Below are 17,979 nucleotides of genomic sequence, written 5' to 3'. Positions count from 1 at the left end.
CCGCATTTTAACAGCAAAAGAGGCTGCGGGCCGCAGAACATTATTACCATATATTTGTGGGCTACTTTTAAATTTAGGCTACTGTAAAGCCTATTTAGCAGTCGTGTACGGGCCGGTATATGCACCGGCCTTTAAACTCTTCCACCAGAGAACCGAATTACTCTGTGGTTCAATGCGTAAGCGAGCAAGAATAAAATTTCGGTAACTTTTTTCTTTAGAGAGGCCGTTATCACATTGAGCTCTCAGTGATATCAGAGGATGTCTGGCGTTCGGGGTCATTTCTGAGCAAACCAATATCAACCCTTCTTCTTCATTTCCATAGCGCGGGCCCTGCACCGTTAGTTACAGAAGTCAACTTTGTCAAGTTGATGTTTTTCGCTGATCCCTCTTCCTCGTTTGCCCAGCCAGCATTTCCTCTGCAAATATGTCCAGATTGTCCACTCTGATAAAATGCACCCAGATAATTAGCTATGTAATTCTGTGAAGTCGGCGAATTCGTCCATTGCTAGGCTGAGGTAGTCTACGCGGCAACGTGTTTCAGAAAATGCGATAAAAGATCGACTGGCATTGCTGTTACTCTTTTATTCACGGTTGAATCAGACAACTGTAGATTCGAAATATGCCAGGTGATGTTGTCCTTGCTGCTAAGTTCCGGAAACAGCAAATACTCGCACAGTTTTATTGAAACCACACCTTCTCTAGCAGATTTCTTGGACTTAGCGATATTCCCAGCAATTTTGAACGATTCGTCTGTAACGTAGTAATCGGCAATTTTAACAATGCCTTGAAATATGAATTGCTGGGCTTGACACCTAGCTAGCAACGTTTTTTTCTAATACCAGGCGATATGTATAACTCCAGACGAAACTGTGGTGGTATCATTTTAAGCTTCTACGCTTCGTTACAACAACTGTTCTTCGACAAATATAACACGTCGGTTTTCCATTTATATCTGCAAAATCAAATTGATTGTTCCACGCAGAGTTACAAACCCAGTTTTCGCCGTTTAATATTCCCATTCCTTGTTCTTTTTTCCGTTCAAACCATTTGCGGTGAGTGAAACACTCTTTAAAAAATTACTTCGTAGTGGGATTCACTTGAACCAGAGTCCAGCCGAATACAGATTCAAAACAATAACAACCTTAACTCGAGCATATATCAAAAACCAGAGCACGTAAAAATGAGTAATCAAGCAAAACAGAGACGATGCGATAAGAGAGCCAAGTAGCTAAATTAATATGTAACAATACCGTGTCAATAATTGTTTCGATCATAATGAAAGATGTCGCGGGCCGCAAAATAAACGTCTGTGGGCCGCATGCGGCCCGCGGGCCGCGGGTTGAGAACCCCTGGTATAGTGCAACAGCGTTTGATGTTTTACAGTGGTTAGTTAATGAAAAGCTACTTGATTCGACACCGTATTTATGCTCGTGTCTGTAACTTTATCTGACCATTGATGTTTCAATTGCGAGCTGTGAGAGGAGCTTCTCAAAGCTCAAACTTATTAGGTCGTATTTAAGTTCTGCCATGAATGATGATCGCCTATCAGCTCTATCCAATCTGTCTATTGAAAGAAACTACGTTCAAAAACTTGAATTTGAGGATATTATCACTGATTTTGTTTCGGCGAAAGCCCGAAATGTTATGTTTTGAGGCGGCTATTGATTTTCTATTTGCACAATATTTTAATTATTAGTATGAATTCAAGGCACTTCAATGACGCTTGTTAGGCCTTGCGCATCACGACATGGAAATTATACAGTTCAGTGTCATTGTCTTTTTAAGTATCGTTGATATTTGCGTCTTTCTTCAAGCGCTTCGCGATCGTTCACTTTTATTTCACTATTCACTCTTCATTTCACTCCCCCATGCATTCAACTTCTGGTCTCGCATGCCGACTTTGTGCAGCGTGGCTTATTGTGTTTCTGGGTCTTTTCAAGACAGCACTGTTAGTACAGCGGGATCAGCGATGAAGAGCCCAGATAAACCTCCGACACATAGAAACTAGCTTGAACATGGGTTCGGACTAACCACCATTGGTGCCGCAGCGCAGTTGATTTACACACTGCGTCACTCGTCGCCTCCGCTATGTGCACACTGCACAATACATTCGTTCGCTATTTCTTGTCTTTATTATTTTTTGCCTTATTAACGTTGAGACGGTGACGCTGAAACGCGGCGTATTATTTGTAATTATCTTTATTGACAAGATTGCTTAAACAGGAATCTATGTCGAAATTTGCTGCGGTCTACTTAGGGGGCGGCATTTTAATCGAGAGCCAGGGGCGGCAACAGATGCTGCTACGCCAGTGGGTGGGGCTCTTTACCTACGTTTGCTTTCTATGTCCGACGTATATGGCATTATTGCTTTAAATTTAAACCGCAGAACGTTCTAAAATTAGCCCCTCCCATAGTTTAACGATGGCATATGGCCGTGGGCTGGGCATTCAATCAGTACATAAGGTACGGTTGAAGATGGCCAATGTCCATGTCCATGCGCATTCATAAAACGAAGTGACTGCTAAGAATGTTGAAGTTTGAGTAGCCTACTTTATGGAATAGTGAAAACACGGTTGATACAAGTTGATACAAGGAGAGGAGGCTATTTTCAAATTCCCTTTGCCAAATACTGGAGTGAATACGACTCTCCGATAAAAATCGAGGTATATGGGACAATACTTACCATATCATTTACTTCGGTACCAAGAGCATCTGTGATTTCAGATTATTTTCCATCCCCTGGGGAGGAGAGATTCTATTCTTGCTGCAAAATGATGCAGCATGATCATGTCGATAACGCATGATCCATTGACAATACTCTACATCAGAGGTGTCAAACTTAACTTGCGTCGCGGGCCGGATTCAAACCTTCAGATCGTTCACTGGCCGCACCAACCAAATTATTCTAAAATATTACCTCAAAATCCCCGCCTAGTTTGTCATTTGAATACTTATAGTATCAAGCCTGTATACACAATAATAAATTGCATTGCATTTAGGATAATAAGGGTTCTATTCTCAGTATCAGTATCAGTTTATTAATATTTTCATAATTTCAAAACACCACAAAACTGCAATACAATGAAGATAGGAAGGTGTCGAAACGACATGGAGTAGTCTTTGAAATCAGACATCCCCCTTGGCCTAGGCGAAGTAGAGAAGAGGCACGCATAATTGCACATGCGCATTTATACAATGAAATGACTATGATGGATGTTGAAGTTGAAGTCCTTCTTGGTGCAGTGAAAGCACGGTTTATGCTATAGATTCTTGTTGAAGGAGAGAAGGCTTTTTTTCAAATCAGTGAATACGACTTTCCGATATACATCGAGGCATGGGACGACTCACATATCATTTAGCCTACGTTGGTACCAAAAAGCATTTGTGCTTTAAGCTTATTTTACATCATCTGGGAAGGATTGATTTTATTCTTTCTGTAGAATGATGCTGCATAGCGTCATCTGGTAACGCGAATATGCATTGGCAATTCTCTATGTCAGTGCATGGTTCCAAAACATTTCCAGAAATTTTGCCTGGAGGATCTTTTGCTATCATTTCGATGTTTTGTGGCCCTAAATTATGGAGTAAATCTATAGGGAAAATGTGAAAACCACACCAACGAAATTATAAGCAACAGCTTATAATATTCGGTGTGCGTTTATAAGTCGCATGGGTGCAGTTGTTTTGCTGCAGTGAAGTCATCAGCAATCTTTGGTTCGGTTTTCAATAGCGAATCTCTCATGTCGTCAACTACATACTGTTGGTTTCTTTATTTGTGTTTGATGAATAGGCTTGGATGTAAAGAGGATCTCTCGTTAGTAGTTGCGGCTTCAAAAGAAACGAGAACTTTCCTAGCCACCTCTGCAATATTTGGACAGGGTCAACTGTCCCATTTCTGTGTAAATCTTCCCACTTCACAGTATATAGAGTTGTAATAAAATGGTGCAATTTGTCAATTGATTTTCATTTTTTCGCTGTTTTCACCATGGAAAAGTTGAGAATATAAGACGTTTAGTAAAAGACAATGCTAACAAGACACACCTCTTTTCAGTGACTACCCATGTTACCTCAGTACGGGCAGAGACGCGTGTTTGCAGGGATATCCAGAAGTAGAACCTACCAAAAGTATGGGAACTCTCGACAAGTTCTATTTTAGAAGCTAATTACTTGAGTAGTTTTCAGAGTGTTCATTCTCTCCATACACTTGAAATAGTCTTGACACGTCTGGGAAATTGCTACTTCTACTTGAAATTGAGCAGAAATCCACGGCATTACTTTCACTTCTACTTGAGTAGCGAAGCTGAACACTTTCACTGGTGGTGTTACATCAAACCCCGTGTCGGTTGTCGACCAATCGATATTCAATAAGTCCGGGGTTATTCATTGACTCTTGTATATCCAGTTGATACAGCGCGATTAACTGTCGATATTGGTCAAATGCATATAAATTGGGCAGAAAATCAATTATTCACCTTCTCCAGGCGTGGCTGGTAATACCTCTTCGAAAAATACTTACAACTGAGCGAGTTAGCATTGACCATTTCCCTTATTTTAATATCAAAACTGTTGACACAATTGGCATCGGATGCTTACATGTAGGCTATTCCGATATCCTATAAAAATACGTATTTTTTTTTATGGAAATCGACAGGAAAACACCACAAGATAGAGTATATTTATGCTAAACCAACACGTGAGATATTAGATTTAATGCTATATAGATAGTGGGGTTTCAAACATACGGCCAGTCAAACGATTTCATCCGACCCGCGTAGCAATTCCGAGTAGATTGAAAAATGTGTGTATTATCAATCACATTCGAAACAAATATTGAGGATTTTAGTAAGAAATACTTCCATTAATTAATCCCTCAAGACAGCAGATGTAGAGTATGCTCATGTTCAATTGTTCATAGACCACATTATACCCAATCGATTACGGTGCTGTGGTTTCACTCTAGTCACAATTAGGAACAAGTAGCAGATATTGACACCCAATTCCCAGAAGGAAAAAAGTGCATTCAGATTTCAGAGTTGTATCGAAAAATTGACCAGAAGTAAAAAGGCCAGTGCGAAACTGTCATATGCGGAGAATATAATAGTTACCAAGAAATATAATTCAAATATCTGTGGTCGCACTGATACATCAATTCTAACTCAAAAGGTCCCCGCGGCTTCATCGAGAGAAACTCGAATCGCGATTTAATAATAATCAATTCCAACGTCCGCGATTACAGTTAAATCTGTTCTATTACTATAAATTCATACGCAGGGTTGACGCCAGTATACAACTAAATGAAGGAATCATAGAAATGCCAAATTATATCATAGCTAGAGCCACGGTTTTAACGTTTTATAAATGGACGAATTCAACCTGCCAATCATCGCATTATTGACAATTCCATTGTTCACGAATTAAGATGTAACTAGAATTTCTTCTAAATGAATAGGCCTTACTGATCAGCCTTCAGGTTCAGGATTACCGGACTATGACCTTACATATCGATTTCGCCTTCCGCCACATGTCACCTCAATTTGTCGCTTGCCTTTTATATTCTATGCTATACTTTTCATTCGTAACTTCATCGCAATATGAGCAATGAGCATAAATGACTGTGAATATTTGTTCAATCCCAATAAGCTGTAATTTTCACGTAATCCTTTGCTATATTTAATTCGTCTGATCCATTCTCTCTCACCAATATTCATTTTAATTACTTCTGAATGCAAAACCACGGTGACATGGTAGATTTATTGGCATTTCACCACGATTGAACCTATTATCAGCTGCCACATTACTCTTGTTTGGGCCGAGCTTTATAAAATGTGGCAAGAACTTTTTCCAAAAGTCGATCTTCCGACGGCCGTATCTCGTGTTTCCACCAGTATCATTCGTCAGTTCATATATATTCTGTTATGCGAAAGGGTACTCTTCCTTAAAATATCGGAACTGACGCTGTACCTATGAGTCGAAATTTCGGTTTTATACAAATTTTTGCTGCCCCCTCACAGCCAAACCCCCCGGAGCGGTAACGGCGGACGCTAAGATTTGTAATCAGTGCATTTTATACTTTCGATTCCGACCTTCAATCCATCTAAGACCCTATGAGCACGCTCTTCGGCCGTCGGCTCACGGTCTATTAGGGTCGCGGTCTAAACACTTGAGAAACCACTGTTTCACGATTATTGAAACCCAAAAAATTCAGTTCACATATGTTGTGATGACCATAACTTTTTTCATTATAGAACCTGCAAAGGTTTGTTTACGGAATCGAACTTCTGATATATGAAGGTTCTCGTCGGAGCGTGAATAAAACGTTCGAATCATCCCTAGTCACTCGTAACACAGTGATTTTTGAACAGATATGGTAAATTTCTTTAGTACTGTAATCGTGCGAAAACATCTCACGTAAACTTGTGTAAAAATATGAATATATAAAATCGTGTAATTGAGTTATGTGGATTGCACTCACGTCGTTGTATTTCCAGGTAAGAGGATAACCAGTTGTTAAGTTTTCTCCAGCAACGCGAACGGTGAATGTAGCAGACTCGCCGTTTGCAATTAAGTACTCGCCAACAGCGCCAGGTTGCGTAAAAGTCCACGAGCATGCTGAAAACGAAGCGGAAATAAACATATGTTATACATGAATAAGACTGCCAGGAATTCGACATGAACTACAATAGCTAGTTGATGGCTCGAAATTGCCAAGGAATTTGTTTTGGACCATTTTGAATCACTATACATTCTTAAAGTATATCATCACCCATTAGAACAGGGGTGGGCAAACTACGGCCCGCGGGCCGCATGCGGCCCTCCACACCGTTCTGTGCGGCCCACGAGAGTCTAAAGAAACTTAATAAAAATATTGATAAAATGCGTATTAAAAATCGAATTAATGCAGGGACTTGATTAAACTGTTTCACAGTATATTTCACCACGATAATTCCAAGGCAGTGGTTCTCAAACTGGGGGTGCACCCCATTGGGGGCGTCAAAGCATCTGAAGGGGGCGCGAAGCTGTGCTCAACTGAATTTTTTTAGCGCTCCACGAGATTTACTACCCATTCGTAATTGTTGCAATGTAGTCTAAATTTCATATTTAAAAATCTCTCATCCACAGTCGTAATCTTCCATGCCATAAAAACCAGGGATATCCAGATATCCCTGCATCAAGCTATCAGTTAGGTTTGCTAGCATTTTGGTTGCGTGTTGTGATATGATGATATGGATAGGGTGGCTCGAAATCTTTTACCATCATAAGGGGGAGGGGGCGTTTCTTAAAAAGTTTGAGAACAACGTGTTCTAAGGTAATAAATACTTTCTATTCCACGCAGTTTCAAAGGTTTCAACTGCTAAACATCACAGAAATCCTAAACGAGATTGACATAATTCGGATCACGAGTGTGATTTCAGATTGGCCAGCACTCCAGTTGTAATTATTTCAGTGATGTGCTCATAAAAAACGATTCGCGTGTGTCTTAGGAAGATTCGTTCTCTGTATGCGTAGAATTAGGGTATTTCTATTTTATCTACACATAGGAGAAGCGTGTTTGAAGCTAACATGGTTATGATGCATGTCAGCATTGTGTGTCCCTGGAACTGAACCAAAAGTGGACTTAGTAAATCAATGAACATGCCGTTGCGCACAGATTTAAATTTCAATCCTGTTCTAAGAATCGGGACAACCGACTTTCATCACTATAGTTTCGACAAATTGTTTGTTGAAGTCGACCAGCCTATGAAATCTCGCCACTGTTTCTGACGCGTATACGATATCATCAAAGGAATGTTTGGATTGCGTTAAATAAGCATATATATATATTCTCTATGTCCTCACTATATAATCAAATACCAATATTGCGTTTTGGTTTATATTCCCAATTTTATAGAGTGCGGCCCGCAAATGGATTCAGATGTTGAATGCGGCCCGCGAGCTCAAAAGTTTGCCCACCCCTGCATTAGAATATCAAATATTTACCAAAAATTGGTAATGTTATGATAAGCTGAATCAAAATCACGTAAGACGTATAGTGTTGATGTATGCCCCATTGTATATAGGTTTAGGATTTAAAGATCAAATTACAAATCCCAGGAGCGGTATTTTCTGGGACTTGCTACTCTTTATTCCGGGGGTTTCCGATATTTGTGAAGTAGGAAAATAAACATGCATCCGTTACAAACGACGTTTATGTATTGTAGTACTCACGCATGAACACGAGATTATGGAGAGAGTATATCATCGTTAAGAAAGTTTCTGATTTGGCTACCAAGATATACAGCAGCACGATCAACGCACCCCTCGTTTTATCTAATATATACCGTTTTATGTGTTTTGTAATGACTCGATTCATGACACAAATTTAGTCGGACGCTAGTCACAATTTTTCGTTAACTCGATTCAATTTGTGTATTGACCTAACATGTTCGCGTGTCATTGCTCATGACCAATTCATATGACTGGGCACATTCAATCTTCGTATATCAGGTTCGATAATTGAGGAAGAGGCCAAACATTGTGTTTTATTTGTTTTAATAAACATGATAATAGTGATAAAAATGAGCATATTATGAATCCGAGGCCTTCGATATCACAAAAGTGTGTATAACCTGACTTGAATTCAATACTGATAATAAACACTATGAATTCAACTCGAACTTGATTTGGCGGTGAATTGGAAACGACTCGATATGAATGGAGTAAAAACTATAAAAGGCAAATAGATTTGTGATGCGGAACATTGTGACGTAGTCAAAATCCTGCTTTTTATCGGCTCTAACTGATATTTCATCAACGCACTTGATATGCATTGTATAAGGTCGCGTAATCCATGTTCAGTGTTATGATCCTGCAAGAAGCTCACTTGAAAGTTTTATTTTATATTTTTCGCGAAGTGTTTGAAAAAAACATAGCAAAAAACTTATCGATAAAAGTTGCTGGCAATCACGTACGATGTATCTGGATAGCTTTCAGCTTTTAATAAAAGGTTTTTGATGGCCTGTCAGAGTCTATAAGTCTGTAACTTAGTTCCTAGCTGGTGATTGTGAATTACAGTGTTTCTATGCAATGGACATATGCTACTGGTCAATTACTACGCAAATGGAGTACGTGCCTTCAGCGCACTACATTGAAATCTTCATTTTTATCCCTTACTAGCCTTACGAGAAGGAGAACAGCAGATTTGAATCAGTGTGTTTGATAATATTCATTACGTTGTAGCGAACTCTCTTTTGAGGTACGAATCACAGCAGGTTGCTGAGTTACCATGGAATAAAGATATCTGTACCAATGCGTTGTGAACAAATTCAATAGTGTGGCATGGTTGGTATAATATTCGAGATAATCAGCTGATGTTGGAAAGTTGCTTTATTACCAATTAGGTGCAAGATCGGCTTTTTAGGTGCTTCTAGTGATCCCATAATATTGACGGATTGATGAGAAATCGTTTAATTCCGAGATTGGAATTTCATGGGTTCCAACGCTACTATCAATATCAAACAAGATGTTGATTTAGCGCTCTTGCATCTATTCCATTTCACGCGTGGTGGACATATGGCAAATGTTGACCCACATTTTCATCCATCCACACCACCAATGCAGTTGTTGCGGTTTGTAATATAGCCTACATGTCTTTCGACAACAATGGTCATTTACGCCAGGCCACTCTTATTTCTTAAGATTACATCTCTGATGACTTGCAGTACGGTGCAGATTTCGGCTTTTTCACTCAGATTAGATAGCGAGGATGAGCCTAGATAAACCTAGAGCATTTTACAGCCTGTTCCAACTGAGAATCATGACACCCAGTGGTATCGCCACGGTCAGTGCATTGATCCGACAAGATTGTGGAATCAATTCGCACACGTATACTCGGTGAATGCTTAAACCAGGGGTCGGCAACCTATTGCTAGTCGCGGGCCAAATTCCGAGTGCACAACTTTTTGGCGGGCCGGATTTTTTCTTGATACTACATTTAACGCTCACGTCGGTTTAGTACCCTACATTGCTGCAATCTCAATCATACAAATCACAAAAAGGGCAAAACACATATATTTACACTTCAACAACGCAGCATAAATGTGACACTTGGCGCAGCATGCTTTATGAAAGAATTTCAACTTCTAATGGCGAGTCAGATAAAGCAAGAATCAGACCACATTCTAAATGGGCGTTATAATACGTGATCTTAGCTTGCTCTTTGTGAATTCCATTGTTTTAAACTATTTTTCACATGCGTACGTGCTATCAAAAGTCGATGCCATTTCTGTTGCATTGTTGGTCAAGCTGGGATAATGACCCATTTCAAGAACGTACTCTTTGTCAAAGTCATGCAGCGATATGCTCTTTGTATGAAATTTGTCTTTCAATTCAACTGCATCGCATTTCAAAAGGGCCCATTTGAAATTTTCAGGCAACGGTATTGGCGCTCACATTAAACCGAGTACTGAGTAGTCAGAATTTATTTTGTACAGAACGAATGTCGGAAAAGCGGGTGGAAATTCAGTAATTAAATTTCGTATCACAGTTACAAAGGTATAGTGCTGGTACTAGAGGTTTACTCTCCACCAGTATAGGAAAGTGAACATAATCTTCTTTTTACTGTTGACATTCCCAGAGTCGCAGTTTTGTTTCGAATGCGCCTCGACATCTCATGTATTCAGTTATTTCCTCCTGACGTTGCAAATTCAATTTGTTAAATGTGACGTTAAATGTACTACGAAAGCAAGATTAGATACCCATTTTCGACGACAAGATTATGAGCCGGCGATGTTTTTATTTTCAAGGAAAGTTGCTATTTCGTTTCTCAGTTCATACACTCGTGCAAGGATAGCGGCTCGACTAAATGTGCGAACATGGCAGATATACAGGACATCGCCATATTGATTCTCTGCTTCTAGTAATATATGGGGTATAGGCTAACTGTCGGTGATCAAGTTTGTGAGACAAAATCAGCTTTCCCCACTGTGTCCAAAACACTATTCAGGTTTGTTGTCTTGGCGTACAATGTCTTCTGGAGAATTAAACTGCAGATGACTAACCTACGGGGGCTGGTTATCTCAAATGAAACGGAAAGTTTGAGATTTTGTCATGACGTCAGAGATGTTCCAAGCGTTTTTGAAGCAGAGGAACTGCACCTTTAATGTCGCACCCTATCAGAGTGGCAACCCCTTAAAAAGTACGGTATACCTATGGTTGCGCGATACACACGCTTTATAAGCACTGGTCTAGTCTACTCTACATACATTCTCCATTTCCTACTTTTAGTACGAGATAGGCTAATAATCAACAGCATTCGCATCAGTTTTATGGCGCGTAACAATAGAACAATACGACGTAGGATACTTACATCGTAGCAACGCCGCATTCTTACCAAGCAGTGCCGCAGTGCTGCACTGCAGATTGGAACTCATTACGAAACGGCGGGCCGTATTCTTGTGGTAACTAATTATTTCGTCGCGGGCCGGACGATTTCGCTTGGCGGGCCGGATCCGGCCCGCGGGCCGTAGGTTGCCGACCCTTGGCTTAAACAAATGACACGGATACAATTTTGATACTTATTGTGATTCAGAGTTCTAATCGAAACGCAGCGGTCGCGAGCGCTGCTATTGGCGGTCTGTTAACAGACGTTATGTACTTCTTCTTTTCCATGTGCACTGACTTAAAAGAATGTTCTCACATTAAAGAATACGTTTCTGGTTTCTGTTTCTATAGTATCAGTTACATGATAGCAATTTCTCACTGCATCGACATAGGTTTCTGGTTTCTTGTCAGTTCAACAGAAGATACCCGTTTTGAAATCTAATACTGTTCCACATGAGATTTGCGTTTAAAATCAGGCTGGAAATGCTTCAGATGAATTGAAATTTACCAAAACACATTGTCCATTAATGTGTGTTGAAATCAACCATAACGATAAATACCGTTTCATCGGAAGGTAACGAATTGATAAAATATTTTAATGATCGCATTCACGTGAATTTTTGGTACGATTTCAATTTTGTAGAGCAATCTTAACAAAAATTCAGCTGCTTGACTCATTTGTTTCAACGAAAATGTTTCCAGTGTTATCACGTATATCATATATATTCAGTAAATCAAGTGAAAGGTTAATTTGTAACCTTAACTGCCGAATAGCATTATAATCCATGTAGGCGTTGTACATTCATTGTCCGTTGTCACCGACTAAAATTGGTGATGGAATTCTAACGACACTGATCACCCACCTTGACCAGATACCACGGTCAGCAATACCAGTACTGTGATCGAGCCGGGAAGTAACACCCAAGAGGTACAACGTATTGGCTTCATTCCAGACGTATTTAATTATGCTAGATCTAAAAATAGGGATTTTGACGTGAGATATAGTTAACCCAGTATTCACTGATGTTCTGGGTATCAAATAACAATAACCACACATCATAAATCCAACAAAGGCGATATTTATCTACCTCAGTTTGACCTGATAGAACTTGTAAAGGCAGTCCATTACCATACCGTGAAATTCTGGATGCCTCAATATATTGCTGTTGCAATTAAGTTAGGAGGTCACGTATTATTAATATTGATCATAAAAAGATACCCGTGTTAACTCGTACGCCAGATCACTTAGCAGACACTGCAAAAACCACCCATTGTGAGGACAAAAATATGTGATGTATACACCAGTTAGGTATGACATTCTCTAGAGCAGGGGTCAACAACACGCGGCCCGCGGGTAAATCTGATCACATTGGCCAAGAGAGGATAAATATTCGAGTTGGCGACCCCTCTCTAGAATACTATATTATCGTAAGAAACCTTATCAAATGCCTGTCATGCATCATCAATGACTTTAGTGATAGTTCATATAGCTCAGTGGTTCTTAACCTTTTTTCCTCCAGCGCCCCCTTTCAAAAATTATCGTGCTCCAGCGCCCCCCAACTTCATATTGTGAGGAATGTAATAAAGACAATGAGTAAGAGGGAGGGCCGTAACAGCACTTCGTCAACCCCCCTGTAAACGATTGCCTTGCGCACCCATAGCGTGATAAACTAAACTTCTGAGGGCTTCGCCCCCACGAACCCCATAGCGTGATTTCAATGGTCAGCAAAGTTTGTGTGGCCTGGTCGCCCAAGGTACCAAAATTTTCTATAATGCATGAATGAATAGGTGGTAATTACATATATAAGTCGCTATAAACTTTTTATCCTCTCAGCCCACGTAATCAGATTTACCAGTAGCGCTGAGTGAGCTGTTGTATAGGAAAATAAAGGGCCCGTAATTAATAATTAAACATATTCGGGCGTGCCCGTAGGCAAAATTATTCGTGACCAGGGCCGTAACAGCACTTCGTCAGCCCCCCCCCCTCAAACAAAAAACGTTGGTCCTGGGCCCCCATCGGGTGATAAACCAAACTTCCGGGGGACTTCACCCCCATACCCCCATTCGGCTGTCCGCTATTTGCTGATACTAGGTATCTACATTGGGTGTTTATTTACTGAGGCAGCTACTCTCGCCTAGACGCGCGAAGCGCGGAAAATTTCTCTAATTAATGATTGAAATTGGTCAGTATGATCGGGAATTGCATGTAAATTGAGATCAATTTTTATCCTCTCTCTGCTCACGTAAACAGATTTACCGGTAGAGCTGAGTGATGTGTGTTTGAAAAGGTAGGACCCCTCAATAATAATTATACATCTTCGGGCGTATACCCGTTGGCAGGAACGAAACGTCACTTCGTCAGGCCCCCGAAAAAACTTGGGTCTTGGGCTCCCATAGGGTGATAAACCGACCGCCCCTCCCCCTCCCCCATCACGTTGTTCGCTTTTGCCACGGAATCAGCTGTACTGTTTAGCGAGCCAGTGCGATGCGCGAAAACTTTCGATAATTCATGCTAAAATCGGTCAGTAAGACCGGGGATTGCAAATATATTGCTATCAATTTCTTGTCCTCTCTGCTCACGTTACCAGATTTACCGGTAGAGCTGAGTGAGGTGCAATGTTCCCTCTAAGCTGCGCACGTGTGCAGTGTTGACACGGTCTGTGCGCACAGAAAATCTACGTTGCTCACAACAAATCCGAAGTTATGACCTTTTATTAGTCGTTACGCACTGTTGTCCAAGGGTCAGCGCAGTGAGTTGTTGAGTGTGCGCAGACTCATCAAAACTTGAAGCGAACATTGTGAGGTGTCTTGGAAACTGTAGGGCCCGTAACTAATAATTAAACATATTCGGGCGGGCGAACCCGTTAATATGACTTCGTTGCATAATGTTATTTCATGACCTCCTGTCCAGACATGGGGTAATCACGATTAGTAATCGTAATCGATTACGACGATTACAGCATTTTCAAGTAATCGTAATCGCAATCGATTACATTCGAGAAAATTACGAAGTAATCGTAATCATAATCGACTACTTCCCATATTTAATCGATTTCTTTGTGAAAGAACGATTACTTTTTATTTGTACAAGACTATATGACATAAACTGAACATTGGTGAACAAGGAAGAGGGATTATACCAGTTAGTGATAGCACAAATGTCAGATTTTCAAATGCCAATGGTCATTATTACGTCAGAAGTGGCCAATTAGCTTTTCTCGTCATTACGTAAGAAGTATCCAGCTATCGTAATAGTGAATAAAGATATTCGATGTACATTGTACATTAGTGTGATTGTAAGAACACTCACCGTGCTGTATATAAGGATCAGCAGCAGCATCACCACTCTGCTGCCTAGTTTATTATAGTAACTTTTGTATTGAAGTTTTGTTATGCTTAGTTAAACGCTGTTTGACCGTTGCTGCTTGGCGAGCAGTTGGCCTATGTAGTACGATCGTACACCGTACAAAGGTTTGAAATTTTGTGGCCTACTCGTCAAATAAAACATTACGGTTTCCACGACTAAGCATTAAAAATCAACAGCTGCTGATGTATATCATAGCCGAGTCGTTTCTCGAAATGACCGCTTGCATTTCATTATCTGTATTAAGTTGAAGGCAGAATTTTATGTTTACTTTCTCGTATTCTCATATGATTCTGCTTGAAACGGGCGCCAATCATTATTTCACAATTCTGTACCCAACATTTGGACCTGCCGTCATAGCCATCGGCTTATATTCCATGTTATCGTGGCTTGTATCTAGAATCTGGACAAAAACATCAAATCGCCCCCACTCCAAACGTTGGTCTTGGGCCCCCATAGGGTAGCTAATTTTCAAGTTGAAGATTTAATTCCGTCAATAATATTGGTAATTGCATTATATTACGATTCATTTTTTAATTGTCTCTCATCCCTCGATGGTCAGATTTACCTGAAGAGCTGGGAGCACGTAATTCGTATTTATACCACCTGGTATGTTGTAATAATTACTTTAGGGTATGTTGTTAACTCGTGACCTCCGGTATTTTATATAATCAACAGATATTGTGGTGGCCAAAACGTAGCAGACTAAAAGAAATATTTGCGTGAGACGCACCTAAACGCCTGTTATTATAAATTATGCATGCTTTTTCCTTAAGGAGACGTAGGCTATGTATTTCGAAATCAAGATATCTAGAGACAATTAAATGACGATGCTCGTAGACAATTTTGAAGTTCATGAAATATCTCAAAAATAGTCTATAATTTGTGTTATAATACGAAATACTTTTGAGTCCCTTTCGAGCTCGCTCCCCACCCTATTAGGAAATTTGGGGTGTGGCAGTTGTGGACCTGACAAGAATGCAAATCGTTGGGTGCGATAAATCGTTCAACATAAAATGAGCATTTGGTACTTTATGACGTAAGAAGCAAATGTTGCATCTTTTTAAAGAAAGTTGTTATCTCATTAAGCCGTTTCCGCGCAATCCATATATTGTGATCCAATGTAACTTCTAAGATACAAAATAAATGTAATCGTGAGTAATCATGATTACTTTTCCAATGTAATCGTAATCGTAATCGACTACTTCCTGATTTTGCTGTATTCGTAATCGTAATCGTAATCGCGTCATTGAGAAGTAATCGTAATCGCAATCGATTACATTCACGAAGTAATCACCCCATGTCTGCTCCTGTCTGCGATATCAAAAAATATAGAATCGCCCAACAGGGATATCGCCCAACAGGAATATCCCTGTCGCCCAATCGTACTAAACTAAGAGACACACACGATTTCAAATTGATATTGCTTCACTGGCATATAATTTTTCCCTGCCAGATGGAATTCGTGTTCTGGGGTTCAGATTGCCAAGACAGGAACATTCGGTGCCAGTCATTTAGGCGCCCATGGACAATTAAACCTATATGTATTTTGAAGGCTATATATAACGAAGTTTTCGGTGTTAATTTGCTCTGAATACTCATTAAGGATATGTCCTATCACCACATCATCTACTGCGAAGCCATTTTTCTCCAGCGCCCCCCATACCGCCCCCTGAGCCCAGCGCCCCTCATATCGCCCCCGGAGCGTTTCCGCCCCCTTGAAAATCGCCAGCGCCCCCTGGGGGGCGCTGGGAGCAAGGTTAAGAACCACTGATATAGCTAATTCTATCAGTGATTGGTAGATTTACTTGACGGGTGTGAGTGTGCTTCTGGGCTTCGGTCATGGTTAAGCGTAGGAGGCAGACTTAATCGATTCAATGTGCCAATGAGTGTTCTAAACCAGGGCTCCTCAACCGGGTGTATCGTACACCCGAGAGCAGGGGCGGGCAACTATTTTTCTCTGCGGGCCAAAATGAGAAGCAGAAAATACGTTGGCGGGCCGAATCAAAAATTTTAATTTTAATATTAATTTTATTTCTGAACCGAAAGCGGTGAATTAGACTGTAATTAACTGTTGATCAGTATATGTGATGATATTAGGAAATGAGAAAGTGACGGTTAATAATTACTGACAAATATTACTTATTGGGCATCATATCTCGAAACAACGTTTAAAATCAGTTGTCTTAACCTTTACTAATCCGCGCAACACTTACGCTAATCGGCAAGCCTTCCCTGAACACCAAATTTTCGCTGGGCCATAAAAACAAAAACCTACTATCACACACACATTACTTATAGATTGTGGTGGGAAAAATGAACTACGCATCCACGAAGTGTTTAATGACTGAAAAAAAAACAGAAAATATGATATCCAACGAAATCATTAAATTGAACACTGATTGAAAATCTACGGTGCTCTTATAGAAAGTAGTTCAGAAATGCGAGGCTTCACGTTGAAAAATATCATCGTATTGTTCGGTCGAAACGCAAGCGTGATACCCATTGCTCAAATACAAATGAGCTTATACATATTGGAGATATAATCGGCATTACAAAAGGACAAAGTTTCGATATTAAACCTCCACCTGCAAACGGCACTGGCCGCGGCCGGAAACCACGGAATTCACAATTCGGATACTGATTACCTGCAACTAATATTAGCGTGTCATCACAGCGTATATGTATGACTTTCGTGTGTCATGATCTCCTGTGGAACGCCCGAGACTGGCTTGAGGAACCATTTATGCTCCGTGGAACACCGGGACCCACTGACCCACTGCTTTAAACTCAAACCCGCGTTTATTATCAAGACATTGAAATGTATCTGGGATACTACAAAGTTAATTCTCTTATTCGCTGCCGTCCGAGCTGCTTTGCGAAATAGCCTTGTAGTTGAGCGAAGCCTGCAGCTCTTCTGAAATTCGCCCTTACTTGAACGAATATATGAATTCGTGTTTTTGTCATAAGACCGACTTAAATTATAATCTTTAAACACGGCAACCTGCTGGGCACTAACTGCAAAAAATACGGGTTAACCCGTGACTCCAGAAAACAAATATTTAGTGCTCGGAACCTTCTTTGAATTTAATCTTGCGGCTTTATTTTTAGACATGCCCGTTCACCCTTTATTGTTGATGATGACCCATAGTGATCACGAGCCCTGATTGACTTGCTTTACGAATTACGGATTTGGAAATGCAATTTGAAGTACAGACCGTGTAATGATTGATGTGACAATGACAGCAAAGAATGTT

At 40.3% G+C, this 17,979-nt stretch overlaps 1 protein-coding gene across 2 annotated transcripts in view; it reads right to left on the bottom strand.

The window, feature by feature from the left end:
* LOC145437888 (uncharacterized) overlaps window positions 1–17,979 on the bottom strand; it is a 69,035-nt gene that overhangs the window by 37,506 nt on the left and 13,550 nt on the right. Inside the window, exons 1-2 of one of the 2 annotated variants that reach the window (XM_080315272.1) lie at window positions 12,222–12,626; window positions 6,473–6,609 (exon numbers count right to left, since the gene is read on the bottom strand). In XM_080315272.1, coding sequence (XP_080171398.1) covers window positions 6,473–6,609; window positions 12,222–12,306 — 222 coding nt within the window. In that variant the 5' untranslated portion in view covers window positions 12,307–12,626. Of the gene's footprint in view, window positions 1–6,472; window positions 6,610–12,221; window positions 12,627–17,979 lie in introns of those variants that run through there. The other variant, XM_080315271.1, reaches the window with a different exon arrangement.

The sequence above is a fragment of the Botryllus schlosseri genome, chromosome 4 (genome assembly GCF_051294905.1).
Source record: "Botryllus schlosseri isolate E-star chromosome 4, Bs_hap1, whole genome shotgun sequence".
NCBI classification, from domain to species: domain Eukaryota; kingdom Metazoa; phylum Chordata; class Ascidiacea; order Stolidobranchia; family Styelidae; genus Botryllus; species Botryllus schlosseri.
Note: the sequence above shows the minus strand (reverse complement) of the source record. Positions and strands in the feature narration are given on the sequence as shown.